Source organism: Branchiostoma floridae, chromosome 7 (assembly GCF_000003815.2).
Source record: "Branchiostoma floridae strain S238N-H82 chromosome 7, Bfl_VNyyK, whole genome shotgun sequence".
Classification (NCBI taxonomy): Eukaryota; Metazoa; Chordata; class Leptocardii; order Amphioxiformes; family Branchiostomatidae; genus Branchiostoma; species Branchiostoma floridae.
This window is the reverse complement of record NC_049985.1, coordinates 25,798,458-25,817,225: the sequence shown is the minus strand read 5'-3', so window position 1 is coordinate 25,817,225 and position 18,768 is coordinate 25,798,458. Positions and strand designations below refer to the sequence as shown.

Sequence of the window (18,768 nt, the reverse complement as noted above, 5' to 3'; positions counted from 1 at the left end):
CCGCTACCTTTGCGTAGCGGCCACACAATTTTTGTCCCGTAGATACAGAAACACTGCCTATTGCGGCCATACAGCGGGCGTATGTCTCCCTGCGCTGATTTTAAAATCTTAGTTTGCGTGCCATGGATTTGGAGTTCCCGGCAGTCATTTTGGCGATAGCGGAAGGTACGTCTGCCTTGAACGTTGGAGCGCAAGTCTTTGTCGGCAAATTTACCAACATTGCGCATTGCAATATCGATCATTTTCGGTAGATTTGACTTTGGCAGGGTCAGTTGAATTTTGAGACGATTGAGACAATGTTACTTGGTAACATATTGCTCATGGTCAATTGATCAGCATTTTCTCTACAGTGGCCACTTGTCTATAGTGGACACATTTCTTCAGTATCCTTGAGTGGCCGCTTTAGACAGCTTTGACTGTACATGAACGCCATTCCCCAACAGGGATGCCTTACCCAGGTTTGTACCACCAGTCAGTTGTCTCCACCTCTGCGGTTTTCTCTTCATCCCCTCGGTAACATTTGAACACAGAGTAGCCTCGAACCCAGACTTCTCCATCAGGCTGCAAGGGGACAATCTGACCGTGTCTGTCTATACGAGTTTCATCGTGATAAAGGATTAATTGGTGAGGTGGAGAAACACTATAGATTCTCAAATTTTTGAGAGTTTTTTAAAACTGATTGCGGGCCATTCCAGTATGACTGAAAACCTACAGTCCTATTATATGGCTCAACTTGGGGCAATTGCGATTTAGCCCCGCCTATTGTGAGCTCCTTGCAATTCAGCCCCTAGCTGCCTAGAGAGAGTAGTCGGCCCACCCAATAACACCAGCATCACAAAAGAGAGGACAAATAGAACACAGCATCAGGTTTTCGACGTGATTCTTCATAGACCTTTTTATTTGATGTGTATGATTTTAAACAAACTGCACTACTCCATTCTTATCATCCAATATATTAACACTCTCCACAGTAAACATGGAATGATAGATTTCTTCCTAATCAACTTAAATAGCGCTTAATTGACATATGAAATAACGAATAATGTACGGATGCATAATAGAAAATAAACAGGCGAAAGATTCCAAACTTTGCGAGGAAAGCAGCAAAAAATACATGATAAAGTACAGGCCATGAATTAATTGGTGTATATTACTATAATTCTAACAATGCCAATGTACACAACTACGAACATACAACCTGTGAACACTACAATAACACTGTTTTGTGCTTATGAGTAAGTGCATTTACCACAAGGAAGGCAAGTATGCAAAAGGATTTGCAGTCACTACGGGGGTAACCCTAAATCGTGAAGTATTCATGTTCTTTCTTGCACTGCGTTATTAATATTAGTATACTACTGTTGCAATGCAAACTTAAAATGAATTTACAATAACTGTTCATATTATCCAGTAATTTTGGCCAATTTACGGGAAAGACATACACATGTACAGTAGCTCGAAGACCTGCCCTTGTATAAGCTGACTGGCATAACAGATCCCCCACCGGATGAGAAAGTTTCCTACCTGTTCTTTTTTTTCTATCGAAAACTAGTGAGCGGTCTACTAACACTGCTCTATTCTAAATTACTGAACTACTTCGGGCCTTTCAAGAAAGGAACTCCAAGCCATCCGAGGATGTATTCTCATACGCACATTCAAACCCGTGGCATAGAACTCCACTTAGTTCTTCAACTCTGCTTTCTTACATTGCCTTTTTTTCCTAATTGACCCGTCTTGCTCATAAATATTAATGAGCTTGCCTTATATGGTACAAGCCAATCAGCACCCAGAGTGCCAGAAATTTCTAACATGATGTGCATGCTGGCTGGTGAAACACAGACTTTCCGGATATTTTTGCAAGAGGATAGTCGTTTCAAAGGGTTGCTTGGTCTCTGATAAGTTTGGATGCAGAAAAAAATGACGGACAACCTTGGTGGAACAGTGTGGCATGTTCTCAGACAACTGTCTTGGTTATGAAACAATAAACTTATTTAGCACAAACTTTTTTGCCTTTTGGACAGCACAAAGGCATCTTCTCCGATTGGCTGAAAGCCACTCAGAGGCAACGACCCAATTCTATAGTGGAAACAGCAGGGCAGGCAAGCAGAGTCGAACTAAGCAGGGTTCTAGGTTCCAGTTTGAATCTGCGCAAGAGAATTCCAAGAGCATTAACAATAGCACGACACACATGTACAGATTAATTTTTTTTTACAATTACAATTCCTACTACTGTGCACCGTTCACTAAGTATAGACAATAATACGAATGTGCAATTCATCCTAACTCATGCCCCTCCCCTTTAAATGGTATCGTCGCTAAAGTTTCCTTAGCTTGTAGTAACAACCTAAGACTATAAAACCATAGTAGCTTCACTGGCCCTTTGAAGAACTTGTCAATCTCTCAATTTTCTTCACACAGCTTTTATACATGTTTTTGGACGACACCTTTTTACAGTTTCATGTCAGATCATCGACTTACGTAACAGACACTTTACAACTACATACTTGAGGGGGGAAAGCACTTGTTGGTCGGCAGCTTTGACTATCCAGGACAAATTCAGGTGAATCATTCCGTAAGTTAGGATAGAAAAGTTTGATACAACTCGAACTCATGCAAGCTGAGTCAGTTAACTACACTTTGCAAGGTCGGGACAAACCAACAGACAAGCTCATACTTTCCCAGACTACGAAACAACTTGTGTTAAAGGGGCGATAAACAATGTTCATGTACAACATTCGAAAGCATCTAATACATCCACATCGAAGCATGCATATGGAAACTACTCTAAATTGGTTCAATAATCAAACTGTTCTCAAACTCCTACTTCGACCCATGTTGCTAATGTTGCTGGCATATGTAGACTTGTCAAACGTGTCACATGTCCACAACAATTGGATCAGATGGCTGAAGAAGATTGAGCGTGTCATTCCAAAAAAAAATTCTGATGACTCCAATTTTTTTTTGGAGTTGGAGAACTGTTCATTTCTTTTCAATGCAAACATCTTGAAGTTCCTAAAACCCATTCACACTTTCATGGATATGACGTTATGTTAGCCCCTATGACACAAGCAGTTCGCCGGTCTGCAAAAGCGTAAACCTCTTAGAATAAGTCTGACTTATAATTGTTGTTGTTGTTGTATGCATTTTGGGGCAGTTAGTTCTGTACAGCTTTTGTTGTCTAACTTCTCACCCTTTGTTTTTCTCTCCCATGATCCTAGAAGTAGAACTTTACAATGAAAATGTTCTGGCAGTTACGATGTTTGTCTTGCGTATGCTTGTGTAGCACTTTGACAGGTGTCACTCATGCGTCGTCCGAGTATCTACACTGTGATTGATACAGTTACACTATCATCTCTACGGGATTTAGTTAAATGTTGCCTAGTCTAGTTCCATAGAAGGATCATCCTCCTCTTTCCCTGTTGTTGTCTTATCAGGATTGTTGTTTCCGTTTACTGAGTCCTCTTTTGTGTCATTCTCCTGTGCTTCGTTTTCCTTCGGAGCACCTTCCGCTGCCTTTTCTCCCTTTCCCTCCTTCTTTTCTTTCTCGTCTTTCTTCTTTTCCTCCTTGGGGGGCTCTGCCTTGGGTTTGGGCTTGTTGACGATGGCCTTGCATTTGGAATCCAGGGCCTGGAAAATTCATGTTAAAGGATGTGGTTAGCCACTAACACCACACAGTTTTATATCAGGGCTCGAAATACTTTTTTCTGCATACAAAATGTATCTGCATTGGTGCAGGTAACATGAAAATTGCCTGCACCAGACAAATTTTACCTGCACCACTCTGAATTAGGAAGTATGGATAATACTAAAATTGTTCAGGAACCATTGCTATTTTTTCCTTTATACTTTAAAGGTGGTAACAAACAATGCAGCAAATAACAATCCACATACACCTACATTATAGGACATTTATGTATAAAACCCAGTACATGGACCAGTGCAGATTAGGTGCAGGTAGACATCAGAAATACCTGCACAGCTCTAATTTTACCTGCACTAACCTGCATATGCAGGTGGTATTTCGAGCCCTGCATATGCAAAGGTGTTATGCTGTTGTTAAGGTTTCCTCACTGGCGACATATTTGGTATTTGGTAATTTCACATCAATAAATCATGAAACAATGGTACTAGAGCTGGATGTTGATAGCTGGGCATCAAAGAATTCTAAATTATTATGTTTTTCGACTATACGGATGATGTTACATTGCCTCCAAATATTCTTTTTCTTCTACGAAAAAACACATCACTTTGGTATATACGTTTTCAGAAAAACATGGCGGATGTGACCTCCCACAAACATACGGACAAAAAGCACGTACGGCAGGCTGTGCCCTTAGCTTAAGCCTTCACGATAAAAAAATGCTATGGACATAGGAAATAAGTTTCAGTCTCCCCCAAACCTGACCTTGATCTCCGCTCTGATCTGTGCGACCTTGACGGCAGGGTCCTGGTGGCGAGGCAGGTTCTTCTGGGCCTGAGCTTTCCCGTCTAACCAGCTCTGCTTCTCGGCTACCTCCTTCTCCACTTTCTTCATCTCCTCAGCTTCTATGTGGTTGTACTTCTCATCCTGTAACAACAGGTTTAGTGTGTGAGTGTAGATATAGAATACAACATGGTGTATTCCGTATCACCCAAGGTATCAGCCCGAATGCCGGAGGGTGATCCGACCCGCAGGAGGGCTGGGATCCATGTTTTGAGGCGAAATGCGCCAGAAGTTGAACAAATTTGGTGCCCTTAAACAAAAAGTGTTACAACAGCAATGTTCCGACGTCCGAATCAGGTATTCGAATTTTCAACTTGGCATGGGCAGGGTACGTTTATTTGAATTATACGATGGAAGCCTGTGTGATACAACCTCGAAGCTTGTGTAATACAGCTTTTATACACGGTCCGGAACACCTGTATCGAACGTTATCGCGGCCAGGTATGACATAAATATACATAAAAAAATAGAATACAACATGGGTATTCAGTATCGCCCACGGTACGGCTCGACCGCGGGAGGGCCATAACCAGGATCATGCCAACCCAAACAAACTTAAGTTTATCACAAAAAAGAGCAACAGTCGTGACATCACTGCATATCACGTCAACAACTTTATTTGTCAATTCAAACTAAAGAACTGGGCAAACAAATGTTCAAATTTTTAACAGCAACGCTCAAATCAAACTATGGAGCCCAGGGCTGTAACACTGACATCAAACGTAAATATCAGTGTGAACTATGATATAAAAACAAATACCTCCAGACTCAACAACAGTGTTAACTACTTTTGTGGCAAATGACCGAGCGGTACGGAATCGGTTCCTGGTATACAGACTAGACAGTGTGTCCTTGGGAATGGCACTTGGAATATTGAACCACTGCCCCTACGGCCTCCAAGGCTATAAGACCTTTACCTTACATGTACCAACAGCAATGTTTCTTTCTTAGTAGCTAGAGTCTTACCTTCTGTGTGTACAAGTCCAATACTTTCCTGTACTGTTGTTGTAGAGTCTTACCTTCTGTGTGTACAAGTCCAATACTTTCCTGTACTGTTGTTGTAGAGTCTTACCTTCTGTGTGTACAAGTCCAATACTTTCCTGTACTGTTGTTGTAGAGTCTTACCTTCTGTGTGTACAAGTCCAAGACTTTCCTGTACTGTTGTAGAGTCTTTAACCTTCTGTGTGTACAAGTCCAAGACTTTCCTGTACTGTTGTAGAGTCTTACCTTCTGTGTGTACAAGTCAAGTCCAAGACTTTCCTGTACTGTTGTAGAGTCTTACCTTCTGTGTGTACAAGTCCAAGACTTTCCTGTACTGTTGTAGTGTCTTACCTTCTGTGCGTACAAGTCCAAGACTTTCCTGTACTGTTGTAGAGTCTTACCTTCTGTGTGTACAAGTCCAAGACTTTCCTGTACTGTTGTAGAGTCTTACCTTCTGTGTGTACAAGTCCAAGACTTTCCTGTACTGTTGTAGAGTCTTACCTTCTGTGTGTACAAGTCCAAGACTTTCCTGTACTGTTGTAGTGTCTTACCTTCTGTGCATACAAGTCCAAGACTTTCCTGTACTGTTGAAGTGTCTTACCTTCTGTGCGTACAAGTCCAAGACTTTCCTGTACTGTTGTAGAGTCTTACCTTCTGTGTGTACAAGTCCAAGACTTTCCTGTACTGTTGTAGAGTCTTACCTTCTGTGCGTGCAAGTCCAAGACTTTCCTGTACTGTTGTTGTAGAGTCTTACCTTCTGTGCGTACAAGTCCAAGACTTTCCTGTACTGTTGTTGTAGAGTCTTACCTTCTGTGTGTACAAGTCCAAGACTTTCCTGTACTGTTGTAGAGTCTTACCTTCTGTGCGTACAAGTCCAAGACTTTCCTGTACTGTTGTTGTAGAGTCTTACCTTCTGTGCGTACAAGTCTGTGCGTACAAGTCCAAGACTTTCCTGTACTGTTGTAGAGTCTTACCTTCTGTGCGTACACTTCTGTGCGTACAAGTCCAAGACTTTCCTGTACTGTTGTAGAGTCTTACCTTCTGCGTGTACAAGTCCAAGACTTTCCTGTACTGTTGTAGAGTCTTACCTTCTGTGTGTACAAGTCCAAGACTTTCCTGTACTGCTGTAGAGTCTTACCTTCTGTGTGTACAAGTCCAAGACTTCCCTGTACTGTAAGTTGTAGTGTCTTACCTTCTGTGTGTACAAGTCCAAGACTTTCCTGTACTGTTGTAGAGTCTTACCTTCTGTGCGTACAAGTCCAAGACTTTCCTGTACTGTTGTTAGTCTTACCTTCTGTGTGTACAAGTCCAAGACTTTCCTGTACTGTTGTAGTCTTACCTTCTGTGCATACAAGTCCAAGACCTTCCAGTACTGTTGTAGAGTCTTACCTTCGGTGTGTACAAGTCCAAGACTTTCCTGTACTGTTGTAGAGTCTTACCTTCTGCGTGTACAAGTCCAAGACTTTCCTGTACTGTTGTAGAGTCTTTCCTTCTGTGTGTACAAGTCCAAGACTTTCCTGTACTGTTGTAGAGTCTTACCTTCTGTGTGTACAAGTCCAAGACTTTCCTGTACTGTTGTAGAGTCTTACCTTCTGTGTGTACAAGTCCAAGACTTTCCTGTACTGTTGTAGAGTCTTACCTTCTGTGTGTACAAGTCCAAGACTTTCCTGTACTGTTGTAGAGTCTTACCTTCTGTGCGTACAAGTCCAAGACTTTCCTGTACTGTTGTAGAGTCTTACCTTCTGTGTGTACAAGTCCAAGACTTTCCTGTACTGTTGTAGAGTCTTACCTTCTGTGCGTACAAGTCCAAGACTTTCCTGTACTGTTGTTGTAGAGTCTTACCTTCTGTGCGTACAAGTCCAAGACTTTCCTGTACTGTTGTTGTAGAGTCTTACCTTCTGTGTGTACAAGTCCAAGACTTTCCTGTACTGTTGTAGAGTCTTACGTTCTGGGCGTACACTTCTGTGCGTACAAGTCCAAGACTTTCCTGTACTGTTGTAGAGTCTTACCTTCTGCGTGTACAAGTCCAAGACTTTCCTGTACTGTTGTAGAGTCTTACCTTCTGTGTGTACAAGTCCAAGACTTTCCTGTACTGCTGTAGAGTCTTACCTTCTGTGTGTACAAGTCCAAGACTTCCCTGTACTGTAAGTTGTAGTGTCTTACCTTCTGTGTGTACAAGTCCAAGACTTTCCTGTACTGTTGTAGAGTCTTACCTTCTGTGTGTACAAGTCCAAGACTTTCCTGTACTGTTGTAGAGTCTTACCTTCTGTGCGTACAAGTCCAAGACTTTCCTGTACTGTTGTTGTAGAGTCTTACCTTCTGTGCGTACAAGTCCAAGACTTTCCTGTACTGTTGTAGAGTCTTACCTTCTGTGCATACAAGTCCAAGACTTTCCTGTACTGTTGTAGAGTCTTACCTTCTGTGCGTACAAGTCCAAGACTTTCCTGTACTGTTGTTGTAGAGTCTTACCTTCTGTGCGTACAAGTCCAAGACTTTCCTGTACTGTTGTAGAGTCTTACCTTCTGTGCGTACAAGTCCAAGACTTTCCTGTACTGTTGTTGTAGAGTCTTACCTTCTGTGTGTACAAGTCCAAGACTTTCCTGTACTGTTGTAGAGTCTTACCTTCTGTGTGTACAAGTCCAAGACTTTCCTGTACTGTTGTAGAGTCTTACCTTCTGTGCGTACAAGTCCAAGACTTTCCTGTACTGTTGTAGTCTTACCTTCTGTGTGTACAAGTCCAAGACTTTCCTGTACTGTTGTAGAGTCTTACCTTCTGTGCATACAAGTCCAAGACTTTCCTGTACTGTTGTAGAGTCTTACCTTCTGTGTGTACAAGTCCAAGACTTTCCTGTACTGTTGTAGAGTCTTACCTTCTGTGCGTACAAGTCCAAGACTTTCCTGTACTGTTGTTGTAGAGTCTTACCTTCTGTGCGTACAAGTCCAAGACTTTCCTGTACTGTTGTAGAGTCTTACCTTCTGTGCGTACAAGTCCAAGACTTTCTTGTACTGTTGTAGAGTCTTACCTTCTGTGCGTACAAGTCCAAGACTTTCCTGTACTGTTGTTGTAGAGTCTTACCTTCTGTGTGTACAAGTCCAAGACTTTCCTGTACTGTTGTAGAGTCTTACCTTCTGTGCATACAAGTCCAAGACCTTCCTGTACTGTTGTAGAGTCTTACCTTCTGTGCATACAAGTCCAAGACTTTCCTGTACTGTTGTAGAGTCTTACCTTCTGTGCATACAAGTCCAAGACCTTCCTGTACTGTTGTAGAGTCTTACCTTCTGTGTGTACAAGTCCAAGACTTTCCTGTACTGTTGTAGATTCTTACCTTCTGTGTGTACAAGTCCAAGACTTTCCTGTACTGTTGTAGAGTCTTACCTTCTGTGTGTACAAGTCCAAGACTTTCCTGTACTGTTGTAGAGTCTTGCCCAGGTCCTCGAAGGCAGCCGGCCGCTCCAGCTCCTCCTTATATCTGGCCCTGACGGGTTCTCCCGTCTTCTTGAGCTCGGCGATCTTGTCCAGGTACACCTGTTTGGGCTGGTCCTCCCCGTCTTCGTACAGCCAGTCCTCTGTGGTACCCAGGACTACTGAATACTGTTCCCGCTCCTGGGGATTGGGAGTCAATCAATCAATCAATCAATCAAAGTTATCGCGATCCAGTTTTAGCTCACCGAAGAGCTAGTCTTGCACTGGTCATGACAGAAAGGACAGACGCTATGTACAGTATTTACAAGTTCATTGTACCAGAGAATTTCCCCTCTCTTTACGACAAGCACAATGAACAGTGGACCATGGCTTAACGTCCCGTCCTAATACCCCTGTCACATTGCGCGAAAATCGATCGGACGACGAGTCTGCAGCAATCGCCTGAGCCTCTCGTATAATAATAACTTTATTGCACAACAATTGTACAAGGTACAAAGCATGTGACAGGGACGGTTTTCAGGTGGAAAATACGCCCAACCCTTTGTTGATCTTAAGAATGGCCGATCTTCCATCGATACGCCTGAAGATCGTGGAAAATGTGACAGGGGTATAAGGACTGCAAACCTTTCTGGTAGCGTACATGTACACAGCCGGAATCAAACTCATGGCAGCTAGTTCCAGAGGCAGGGCCACTAACCAATGGACTACGCACAATACCGTCAATCAATCAATCAATCATATGATCCATCCATGTTCTCCTTACCACAAAATCCAATCTCAGCAAACTTGAGTATATCTACAGTATGTTCAGTACAGCCTTCTCGGTATGTCTAACGTTTACCAAATTTTACATGCATGTGACCACAACGGCTATAGAAGTTGGGAGGTTGTAGGGTTCCTCATCAGAGAGCTACGGACAGACACACATCGGTCTATCCTCCAGCCCCCTAATTAAGAACCCTGCTGTAGGTGTGAGTTGTAGGTTCCTCATCAGAGAGCCATGGACAGACACACATCGGTCCACCCTCCAGCCCCCTAATGAAGAACCCTGCTGTAGGTGTGAGTTGTAGGTTCCTCATCAGGGAGCTACAGACAGACACACATCGGTCCACCCTCCAGCCCCCTAATGAAGAACCCTGCTGTAGGTGTGAGTTGTAGGGTTCCTCATCAGAGAGCCGTGGACAGACACACATCGGTCTATCCTCCAGCCCCCTAATTAAGAACCCTGCTGTAGGTGTGAGTTGTAGGGTTCCTCATCAGAGAGCCACGGACAGACACACATCGGTCCACCCTCCAGCCCCCTAATGAAGAACCCTGCTGTAGGTGTGAGTTGTAGGTTCCTCATCAGAGAGCCATGGACAGACACACCATCGGTCCACCCTCCAGCCCCCTAATTAAGAACCCTGTTGTAGGTGTGAGTTGTAGGTTCCTCATCAGAGAGCCATGGACAGACACATCGGTCCACCCTCCAGCCCCCTAATGAAGAACCCTGTTGCTGTACCAAAGCCTTGTCCCTGACATGGGCATGGGGAGGACCCTGGCAGGCAAGATGCTTTGGACTCATATGTGCAGCGTTCTAGGATTACTACAATACAGCTCTATATCTGATATGCATATTGTTCATGAAGAGTCGATCTATGATGAGCATAGTGAAAACATATAACTGCAAGAATATGGCTTGAGGTTGTCCACTACTATTTACCTGCAAGAATGTGGATAGACAGACCAAAAACAATACCTCCCCGTGACTAAGTAGCCTCTTCCATTAACCCCTTGACCTGGAATGTCTGTTATGATTCACAAATGTTTATTTCTACCAACTCTGAACTCCATTTCCAGTCACTCCTGCAAATCTGACTTCTTTCTTCACTTCCTGTCACTCTGTGGTGAGATGTGCCTATATACAGCATACTGAAATAACACTGTAAACACTGTATTTTGGTACATAGAAATGACCAACCATACACTTGTTCACATACCTCCTCTGTGATGAAGGGTTCGAAGTCTCCGTACAGCTTGTCTCTGATGTCATACACATATTCCTCCACCGCGTTCTTGGCATCCTGCCGTTCTTTCTCCAGCTTGTCTGCCATGATCATCTTACCCTGCAGGTGAAGTACGAGTTCAGATAGTAGGACAAACAATAACATGTGTAGGCCAAGATCAAACATGAACAAGATCACAACACGTTTCTAACCACGTTACAAATATCATCGCAACTCATCCACAGGTTCTCAAGATATTTGCTGCACACACAAACATCCACAAAAAACAAACAACCCTGTAGATCCACAACAAACAGCTAGAAGGACAAAATTCACATCAAATAAGCATCCACTATACACCTACCCACATAAAAATCAACACCACAGCAAGTCCAGATGCAAAGATATAACACAAAATGTGCTGTGCAGTACCAAGGTCAACCAAAAGGTGTCCCAAAGTCAACCTGCACCACACCTACCCACCCACCGAAAACCACTGCAAACCTTTCAACGGTTCTTAAGATATACCCCACATAAGCTCCAGAGTGAAACCAACATGGCAACAATACCTCCATCTTCATGGAGGTAACAACAATGATCTCATGCATAGATCACAGGAATTTAGAAAACTACAGGAAGCGTAGAAGGCAAAGTGGCGTTGTGGTCAGGGTTGTTGACTCAATGAAATCTAAAGGTTCTGGGTTCAAATCCAAGACAGGCCCCAATGTTGTGCCCTTGCACGACAATCGCATGACAAATCTGACAGCATCTTTGGGGATGGCCTCTTGAATGGAACACAAACGGGAGAAAAAAACCTCTATCACATTAAAGAACCCACCACGCTTATCAAAAACTGTAGGGGTCCATCCCAGTCAGAGTGCATCAAACCCTACAGTCTTGTCACATGCAAAATCCCTGTATTATCCCAAAAGGTGACTGTTTATGAAAAAAAAAGTTTGCTTGCAACTCACCTCTTGTTCTGTGTATGAGTTGATGAGGTCCTTTGACAGTTGGTGTACTTTGGTATCGATGGGGAGGTCGACCATCTTCACCAACTTCTTAGGTTTCTTTGGTGCTGGCTCCTTCCCTTCCTTCTTACCATCATCTTTCTTCTCCTGTGAAGAGGATAGATTGAATTCATGTTCATGAGAACAAAATAAACACAGTACAAGGACCTAATGAATAGGTTGTGGGTACCAGTACAGAAAATTTAGGTCCAGGTTCAAAGGATCAGGTCCAGGTCCGTGAAACTTATTATATTCTAAACAATGGTCCATTTCACTAACAAAGGATTCTGTTAGGTTGAGTATCTGCATCCATTTGTGCTGTTAAATCCTATCTTGAAGTTCATGTAAACAACACTAACTGCATTTGTTTCAGACCAAGTTTGACTGTGTAAACCTGGAAAAATGACTATCAAATCTCCCCGGCTTTGCTCTTGCTGTTAGCTTGGACCTGTAAGTCCCAGAACACATGGAAGCCTGCCGGTATAATTTGATAATTTTCGAATCGGTCCAACATCCGGTCCAATGAATTTTTCCTGATCCGTTTTTTCCGGATCGGTCCGACAAGAAAAAACAGTTTTGTACCAGTACACCATACTGGTACATGTACCAACCCCTACTAATGACTCCTCAAGATATATAGAATTCCTTTTTGTGCAAGTTAGGTTTTGCTCAAAACTGAAACAGATAGAACCAAAACATTATCCATAACTTGGTAGCCATGCTTGATTAGCAACTAGTTCTGCCATCTTTGAACAGCACTTCTTGTATTTCCTACCATAACAGTACAATTATTTTTCCACTCACTAGCTGTTACACAAGTAACTGTGGACATGCACACACATTGTACACACACACAAACATGCACACAAACTCACACAAACACTGACATACGCACACACACCTACATGCACGAACACACACACACACACACACCTACATGCATACATGTACACACACAGATCATTCACATTTACACATGCACACACACCTACATGCAAGCACACACACATGCAAGCACACACACATACATACACACAAACATGGCTCTAACAGTTACAGAATAAAATCAGCACCTTTTTCTTAGGAGAATTGTCTTCAGTTTCATCCGTTGCTGTTTTCTCTTTATCATCAGTTTCCATCTAAAAACAAACCAAGGAAAACTCAACTCATCCAAGAAATATACTCATACGTTTGATCAACAAATGAAAAAGAAACTGCAGAAATAATGTAAGAAACTTGAGAACTCATAACTTCATAAGGCCTAAGAAAACTGATGCTATGTTAAAACTTTCTGACTATGGTCCAGGTACATTGAATATATTTGTATTCAATTTGCACACCTTTTTGTATTTAGTCTACATTGTCATTGTCCTTGCATAGTGTCATAGTCCGCATAGACTGACGGACAGTAGTAGTAGAAGTAGTAGTAGTAGTACATTGTAGATAGGAATAATCTTTTATTTTAGATTTCAGCCGTCAACATTAAGGGAACATGTTTGGAGGGTCTGTTTTTATTGTTTTTCAATCGCAAGAGAAATGAGCTGACAACATGTTGACAAATGATTCAGTCTCAATGCTTTCATCACTTCGATCAAACATTTTGTGTCCAATGGCAGCGGTCGACCCCAAAGGCTTGTAGGTTGGTAGGTTTTTGCTAGGATCAGTGGGTAATCGGAAATATATAGCATTTTTTCTAGGCCTAACAAAAGACGCTTTGCCCTTTCTGTCTGTTGATAGCGTACCTCCTCTTTCTTTCCATCTTCGGCTGTCTTGTCGTCATCACTTGCAGGAGTTTCGCCATTCTGGTTCTCACTTGGTCCGTTTGGCGTCTGGTCGGTCTCCATGTCTTCTTCCTCCTTGGCATCTCCCTTTGACTTGTCTTAAGAAAGGATGAAGACATAAGTAAGAGAGGAACAGCACCAGAAATGAATCAAGACTTGAGTAATTGTCTATTGTAGCTATAGTTGAAAAACATAGACATTAAAAAATCCAGTGAACTTTAAAAAAATGCCAAATAGCTATTACTCAAGCAACTGGATATGATTTTGGACACAACAGCATCCACTACCTTTCATAAGTTGACCAGCAGGTTTTATACCCTAACTATGAATTGATATGTTAACACAAATTTAAGACAGTCCTATTATGCAAAACAAATGTAAGACCAAGTCAAGACCATGTGCCACCTGCAAAAGGTAGTGGAAGCTATCTGACTATTTCCAAAATCATGTCCAGTTGCTTGAGTAACTGCTATTTTGGTGCATCCTGAATGTCTAACCTTCATTGACAAAACTTTTACAAAAGTTTAATTTGAGAGCAATTTTATGTCCAGTGTTAGCAATACAAGTTTTCAACTCACTCCTGGAGAGGGGGGCAATCCTTGTAAGGGAAAGAATACAACAAACTTTCTCCAGAACATACAGTACAATAAAAATGCTTCTGTCATCAGGGCTACTTCTTGAGAGCACTGTATCTACCCCTACACTAGTGTTCTATACTGTGCAGGTAGAAGATATTTCCAGAGCACCAACAAGAAACCCATAGTCCAGTAATACTACACTCCTATACAGAGCCTATACAATATACCTAGCCTTTTCTAAACTGGGCGGAGGTTTCCACTCTTGTGGGTGTGGCCTCTAAGCATATGTTAGCCAAAAGCTGATTGGCTGACAGCTAGTTAGAGGCCATGCCCACAAGAGAGGAACTGATTGGCTGACAGCTGGTTAGACTGCCCACAATAGTGAAAACCTCAGCAAAAATCCCTACAGATGTATATTGTATAGGCTGCAAGAATAAGAGAATGCTTGAGTAAGTCTTTAGCAGACTTGTTTCCATGACATTTGAGTTAACAAAAAACTCTAAGAAGGGAGGGTTCACAACAAGGTTAGAACAGAGTAGAGAAGGATAACAAGCAAGGTAAAGAACACAGCAGACCAAAACCAGGGGTAGGAAATGGGGAGGGGGGCGGACTCAAAACATCAACTATGATATAAATCTCAAGGTATGTACCGAACAACACCTTTTTACTTATTACGCGATTATGGACGTCTTTATATCATTATATTCTTATATAAGTTATGGAAAGATTTTGCATGAGAAGCATCCAGCAATGTGTCTCTTTACTAAACCTCTGAAGTTCAATATGATGGGTCTTTCTTTCTTCGTCTGTCATGCAGTTCTTTTCATAACTGCTAGGAGCCACTTGTAGACTGGATAATTTCAATTGCTCTTGTCCCACATTTACCTTCCTTGACAACAGTTTTCACTTCTTAATCTTACAAAATTGTGTCTCAGTTGAAACTCATTTTTCATTGGGGTGTGAAGCTGACTAAAGTTTTTTTTTACTTTTTTGGCGACGCCTCAGGGGCAAGCCTTATGGGAGAGTATTGTGTGTGATAAGTTTGACAAAAGACTGGGGAGGAAAGCATCCTGCATTTTCTGGAAAATGTAACCTTTTCTAGTTTGACAGTTTTGAGTCCTTAGGGATTAAGGATTGGAGGACACCACAAACACAAAAGGAGTGACACTAACCGACATCTTTTGTTTTTTGCTTCTTCTTCTTCTTACCATCTTTACTCTTAGTCTCTTCTTCTTTCTTCTCCTCCTCGGCTGCTTGAGGAGGAAGTTTCTCCACCAGCTGGGCGCTCGACACCGTGAAGATGCCATTGATGTTGACCCTGACCTTCACCTTGACCTTTGCACTCTCACCCTCAGGGGTCGGCACCACCTTGTCTATGAAGAACTTGCCTGGAAAAGAAGCGTCACTTCCTTTATACAGGGTGTAGGATATCGTTGGGTAGTGAGTATCTAGCCTGCCTGATTGATTGATTGACAGACAAACGTACCAATGACAGGGTCGGGGTGAGGGATATCGTTGGGTAGTGAGTATGATTGATTGACAGACAAACGTACCAATGACAAGGTCGGGGTGTAGGATATCGTTGGGTAGTGAGTATGATTGATTGACAGACAAACGTACCAATGACAGGGTCGGGGTGAGGGATATCGTTGGGTAGTGAGTATGATTGATTAATTGACAGACAAACGGACCAATGACAGGGTCGGGGTGAGGGATATCGTTGGGTAGTGAGTATGATTGATTGGCAGACAAACGGACCAATGACAGGGTCGGGGTGTGGGATATCGTTGGGTAGTGAGTATGATTGATTGACAGACAAACGTACCAATGACAGGGTCGGGGTGAGGGATATCGTTGGGTAGTGAGTATGATTGATTAATTGACAGACAAACGGACCAATGACAGGGTCAGGGTGAGGGATATCGTTGGGTAGTGAGTATGATTGACTGACAGACAAACGTACCAATGACAGGGTCAGGGTGAGGGATATCGTTGGGTAGTGAGTATGATTGATTGACAGACAAACGGACCAATGACAGGGTCAGGGTGAGGGATATCGTTGGGTAGTGAGTATGATTGACTGACAGACAAACGTACCAATGACAGGATCAGGGTGTAGGATATCGTTGGGTAGTGAGTATCTAGCCTGCCTGATTGATTGATTGACAGACAAACGTACCAATGACAGGGTCAGGGTGAGGGATATCGTTGGGTAGTGAGTATGATTGACTGACAGACAAACGTACCAATGACAGGATCAGGGTGTAGGATATCGTTGGGTAGTGAGTATCTAGCCTGCCTGATTGATTGATTGACAGACAAACATACCAATGACAGGGTCGGGGTGTGGGATATCGTTAGGTAGTGAGAATGATTGATTGATTGACAGACAAATGTACCAATGACAGGATCAGGGTGTAGGATATCGTTGGGTAGTGAGTATTTAGCCTGCCTGATTGATTGATTGACAGACAAACGTACCAATGACAGGGTCAGGGTGAGGGATATCGTTGGGTAGTGAGTATGATTGATTGTTTGACAGACATACGTACCAATGACAGGGTCAGGGTGAGGGATATCGTTGGGTAGAGAGTATCTAGCCTGCAGAGTGAAGGGATCCTTGCGGTAGAAGGTCAGCATCTTGGAGAACGGCGCTGCGTGGTTCTTGGTGAAAACTTCCATGTCCCTGCAACAAAACATCAACAAGTCTTTCAAAAAACACGAAATCTACCCCAATCCAGCAAAAATGTACACTGTGGTAGAAAAACAGTTATCAACAACAACAACTTTGACAAAATCTTCTTAGCTCAGCTTGCAAATACTAGTTCTCTTAGTCTTGCCTTTTTGTTAAATTAGATTTGGCTAAACAAATTGATGCAACAAGGGACATTACTGTGCTGTTTGCTTTCGTCAAATTTTCTCCAGGCATGTAGTAATACATTTGGTCTTTTTCAGGAAGCTATACAAGTTATAAGACTTATATGTAATGTTTTCCAACATTCTATCATACAAAAGCATGTATTATGGAAATTTCAAACAATGTCCTTCTTCAGAAAAATGGCATTGTCAAGGTTTTTTGCATGCCATTAATGATTCTAGTTTGCAGGTGGTAAATTCAAGCAGTTACCTAGTATGTGTGACATCTTTTGGATTAGTACATTTTAGGTTTGTTATTATTATACAATAGGGAAACAGTTGTATGGTACTGCCTACCCAAAACTCTCTGTCTCCTCACTTGGTTTTTGCTTTGTCTTCTTCCTTCTGTAGACACATGTTTTTAAAGCCAACTTCCTTATCCAGTTGTTCAATAAGTCTATTATCTAACCAGCTGACAATATCACAAGGCCTACATGCTATGGGAATGACACATGCTCAAGGTTAAGACTGAGGTAAGGCCATGTTGATTCAATAATACGGATGACATCCTTTGAGATCCCCAAAACTGATACGAGCGTGCGAAGAAAAAAAAAGTTTGGCCCCCAAAAAGTTGCCTTCAGTATGAAATCTAAGTGGTAAGGAAGGCTGAACAAATGACTCAACACACAGAGTATGGTATAAGATAGACATGGCCTTAGACAAGAAAGTAGGCATGGCATAACAAATGCTGTTGTGAAGCTGCCTGTAATACTTCAATCACATGCTAGGGGGCACAGCTAGACTGTGCTTTATAGGTCTCCCAACAGACAGACATGGCCTTGCACAAGAAAGTAGGCATGGCACAAAAGAAAGCTGTCATGGAACTGCAATGTTTCATTCACATGCTAGGGGGCACAGCTAGACTGTGCTTTATTAGTTGCCCAACAGACAGACATGGCCTTGGACAGAAAACTAGACATGGAAAGAGATAGCAGTTGTGGAACTGCAATGTTTCAACAACATGCTAGGGGGCACAGTTCATACCACATAAAAACGTCCTTTCATCATTCATGCTAAAAGAAAGATACTCACCCTTCCTCGTCGATCGCAGCCTTCCAGCTGAGCGAAATGGGAAACGGGACGACGTCCGTGACAGAGAATTCACGTACGCGGAATGTCGGCGACAGCATAGCACACTGTAACATACAGCAATGCATAGCATTAACATCAAAAGGTATAGGAACTGCATTTTACACATTGTCTTCAAAAGCTAACCTTGCTTTTTGTCAGGTGTTGGCAAAAGGAAGAAAGGTCAGATTATGGGCCACCTGCCAGTTTTCCATGATACTGCAGCGGAACTTCTGTTTCTGTAATGTCAGATTCCGGACATGCTATCATAGTGATTTTAAATTTTTTTCTAAAACACACCTTTATTAATGGATCCGCCTAGAAGATTAGATAAACTGGAAAGGCAACATTTTTGAGGAAAATGCAGGATGTTTCGCTGCCAGAAATTTGACTTTTACGAAATCAATGCAGGTATTGCTATCATAAACTTGCGATGTACCAATACAGGTTTTACTATAATGATTGCAAACCTGTCACATTTGCTGTAACAGCTAATATTTTGCTCACATTTGCTGGAATAGTTTGTATTTGATGTCACCAGTAGT

At 42.3% G+C, this 18,768-nt stretch overlaps 1 protein-coding gene across 4 annotated transcripts in view; it reads right to left on the bottom strand.

Moving 5' to 3' along the window:
• Positions 1–868: 868 nt before the first annotated feature.
• Positions 869–18,768, bottom strand: part of LOC118419085 (heat shock 70 kDa protein 4-like) — a 35,687-nt gene continuing 17,787 nt past the window's right edge. The window contains exons 10-19 of one of the 4 annotated variants that reach the window (XM_035825365.1): positions 18,188–18,291; positions 16,792–16,925; positions 15,412–15,627; positions 13,623–13,759; positions 12,954–13,019; positions 11,845–11,988; positions 10,868–10,993; positions 8,841–9,068; positions 4,406–4,567; positions 869–3,627 (exon numbers count right to left, since the gene is read on the bottom strand). In XM_035825365.1, the coding sequence (XP_035681258.1) occupies positions 3,379–3,627; positions 4,406–4,567; positions 8,841–9,068; positions 10,868–10,993; positions 11,845–11,988; positions 12,954–13,019; positions 13,623–13,759; positions 15,412–15,627; positions 16,792–16,925; positions 18,188–18,291 (1,566 nt within the window). In that variant the 3' untranslated portion in view covers positions 869–3,378. The remainder of the gene's footprint in view (positions 3,628–4,405; positions 4,568–8,840; positions 9,069–10,867; positions 10,994–11,844; positions 11,989–12,953; positions 13,020–13,622; positions 13,760–15,411; positions 15,628–16,791; positions 16,926–18,187; positions 18,292–18,768) is intronic. The other 3 variants (XM_035825366.1, XM_035825367.1, XM_035825368.1) reach the window with 3 other exon arrangements.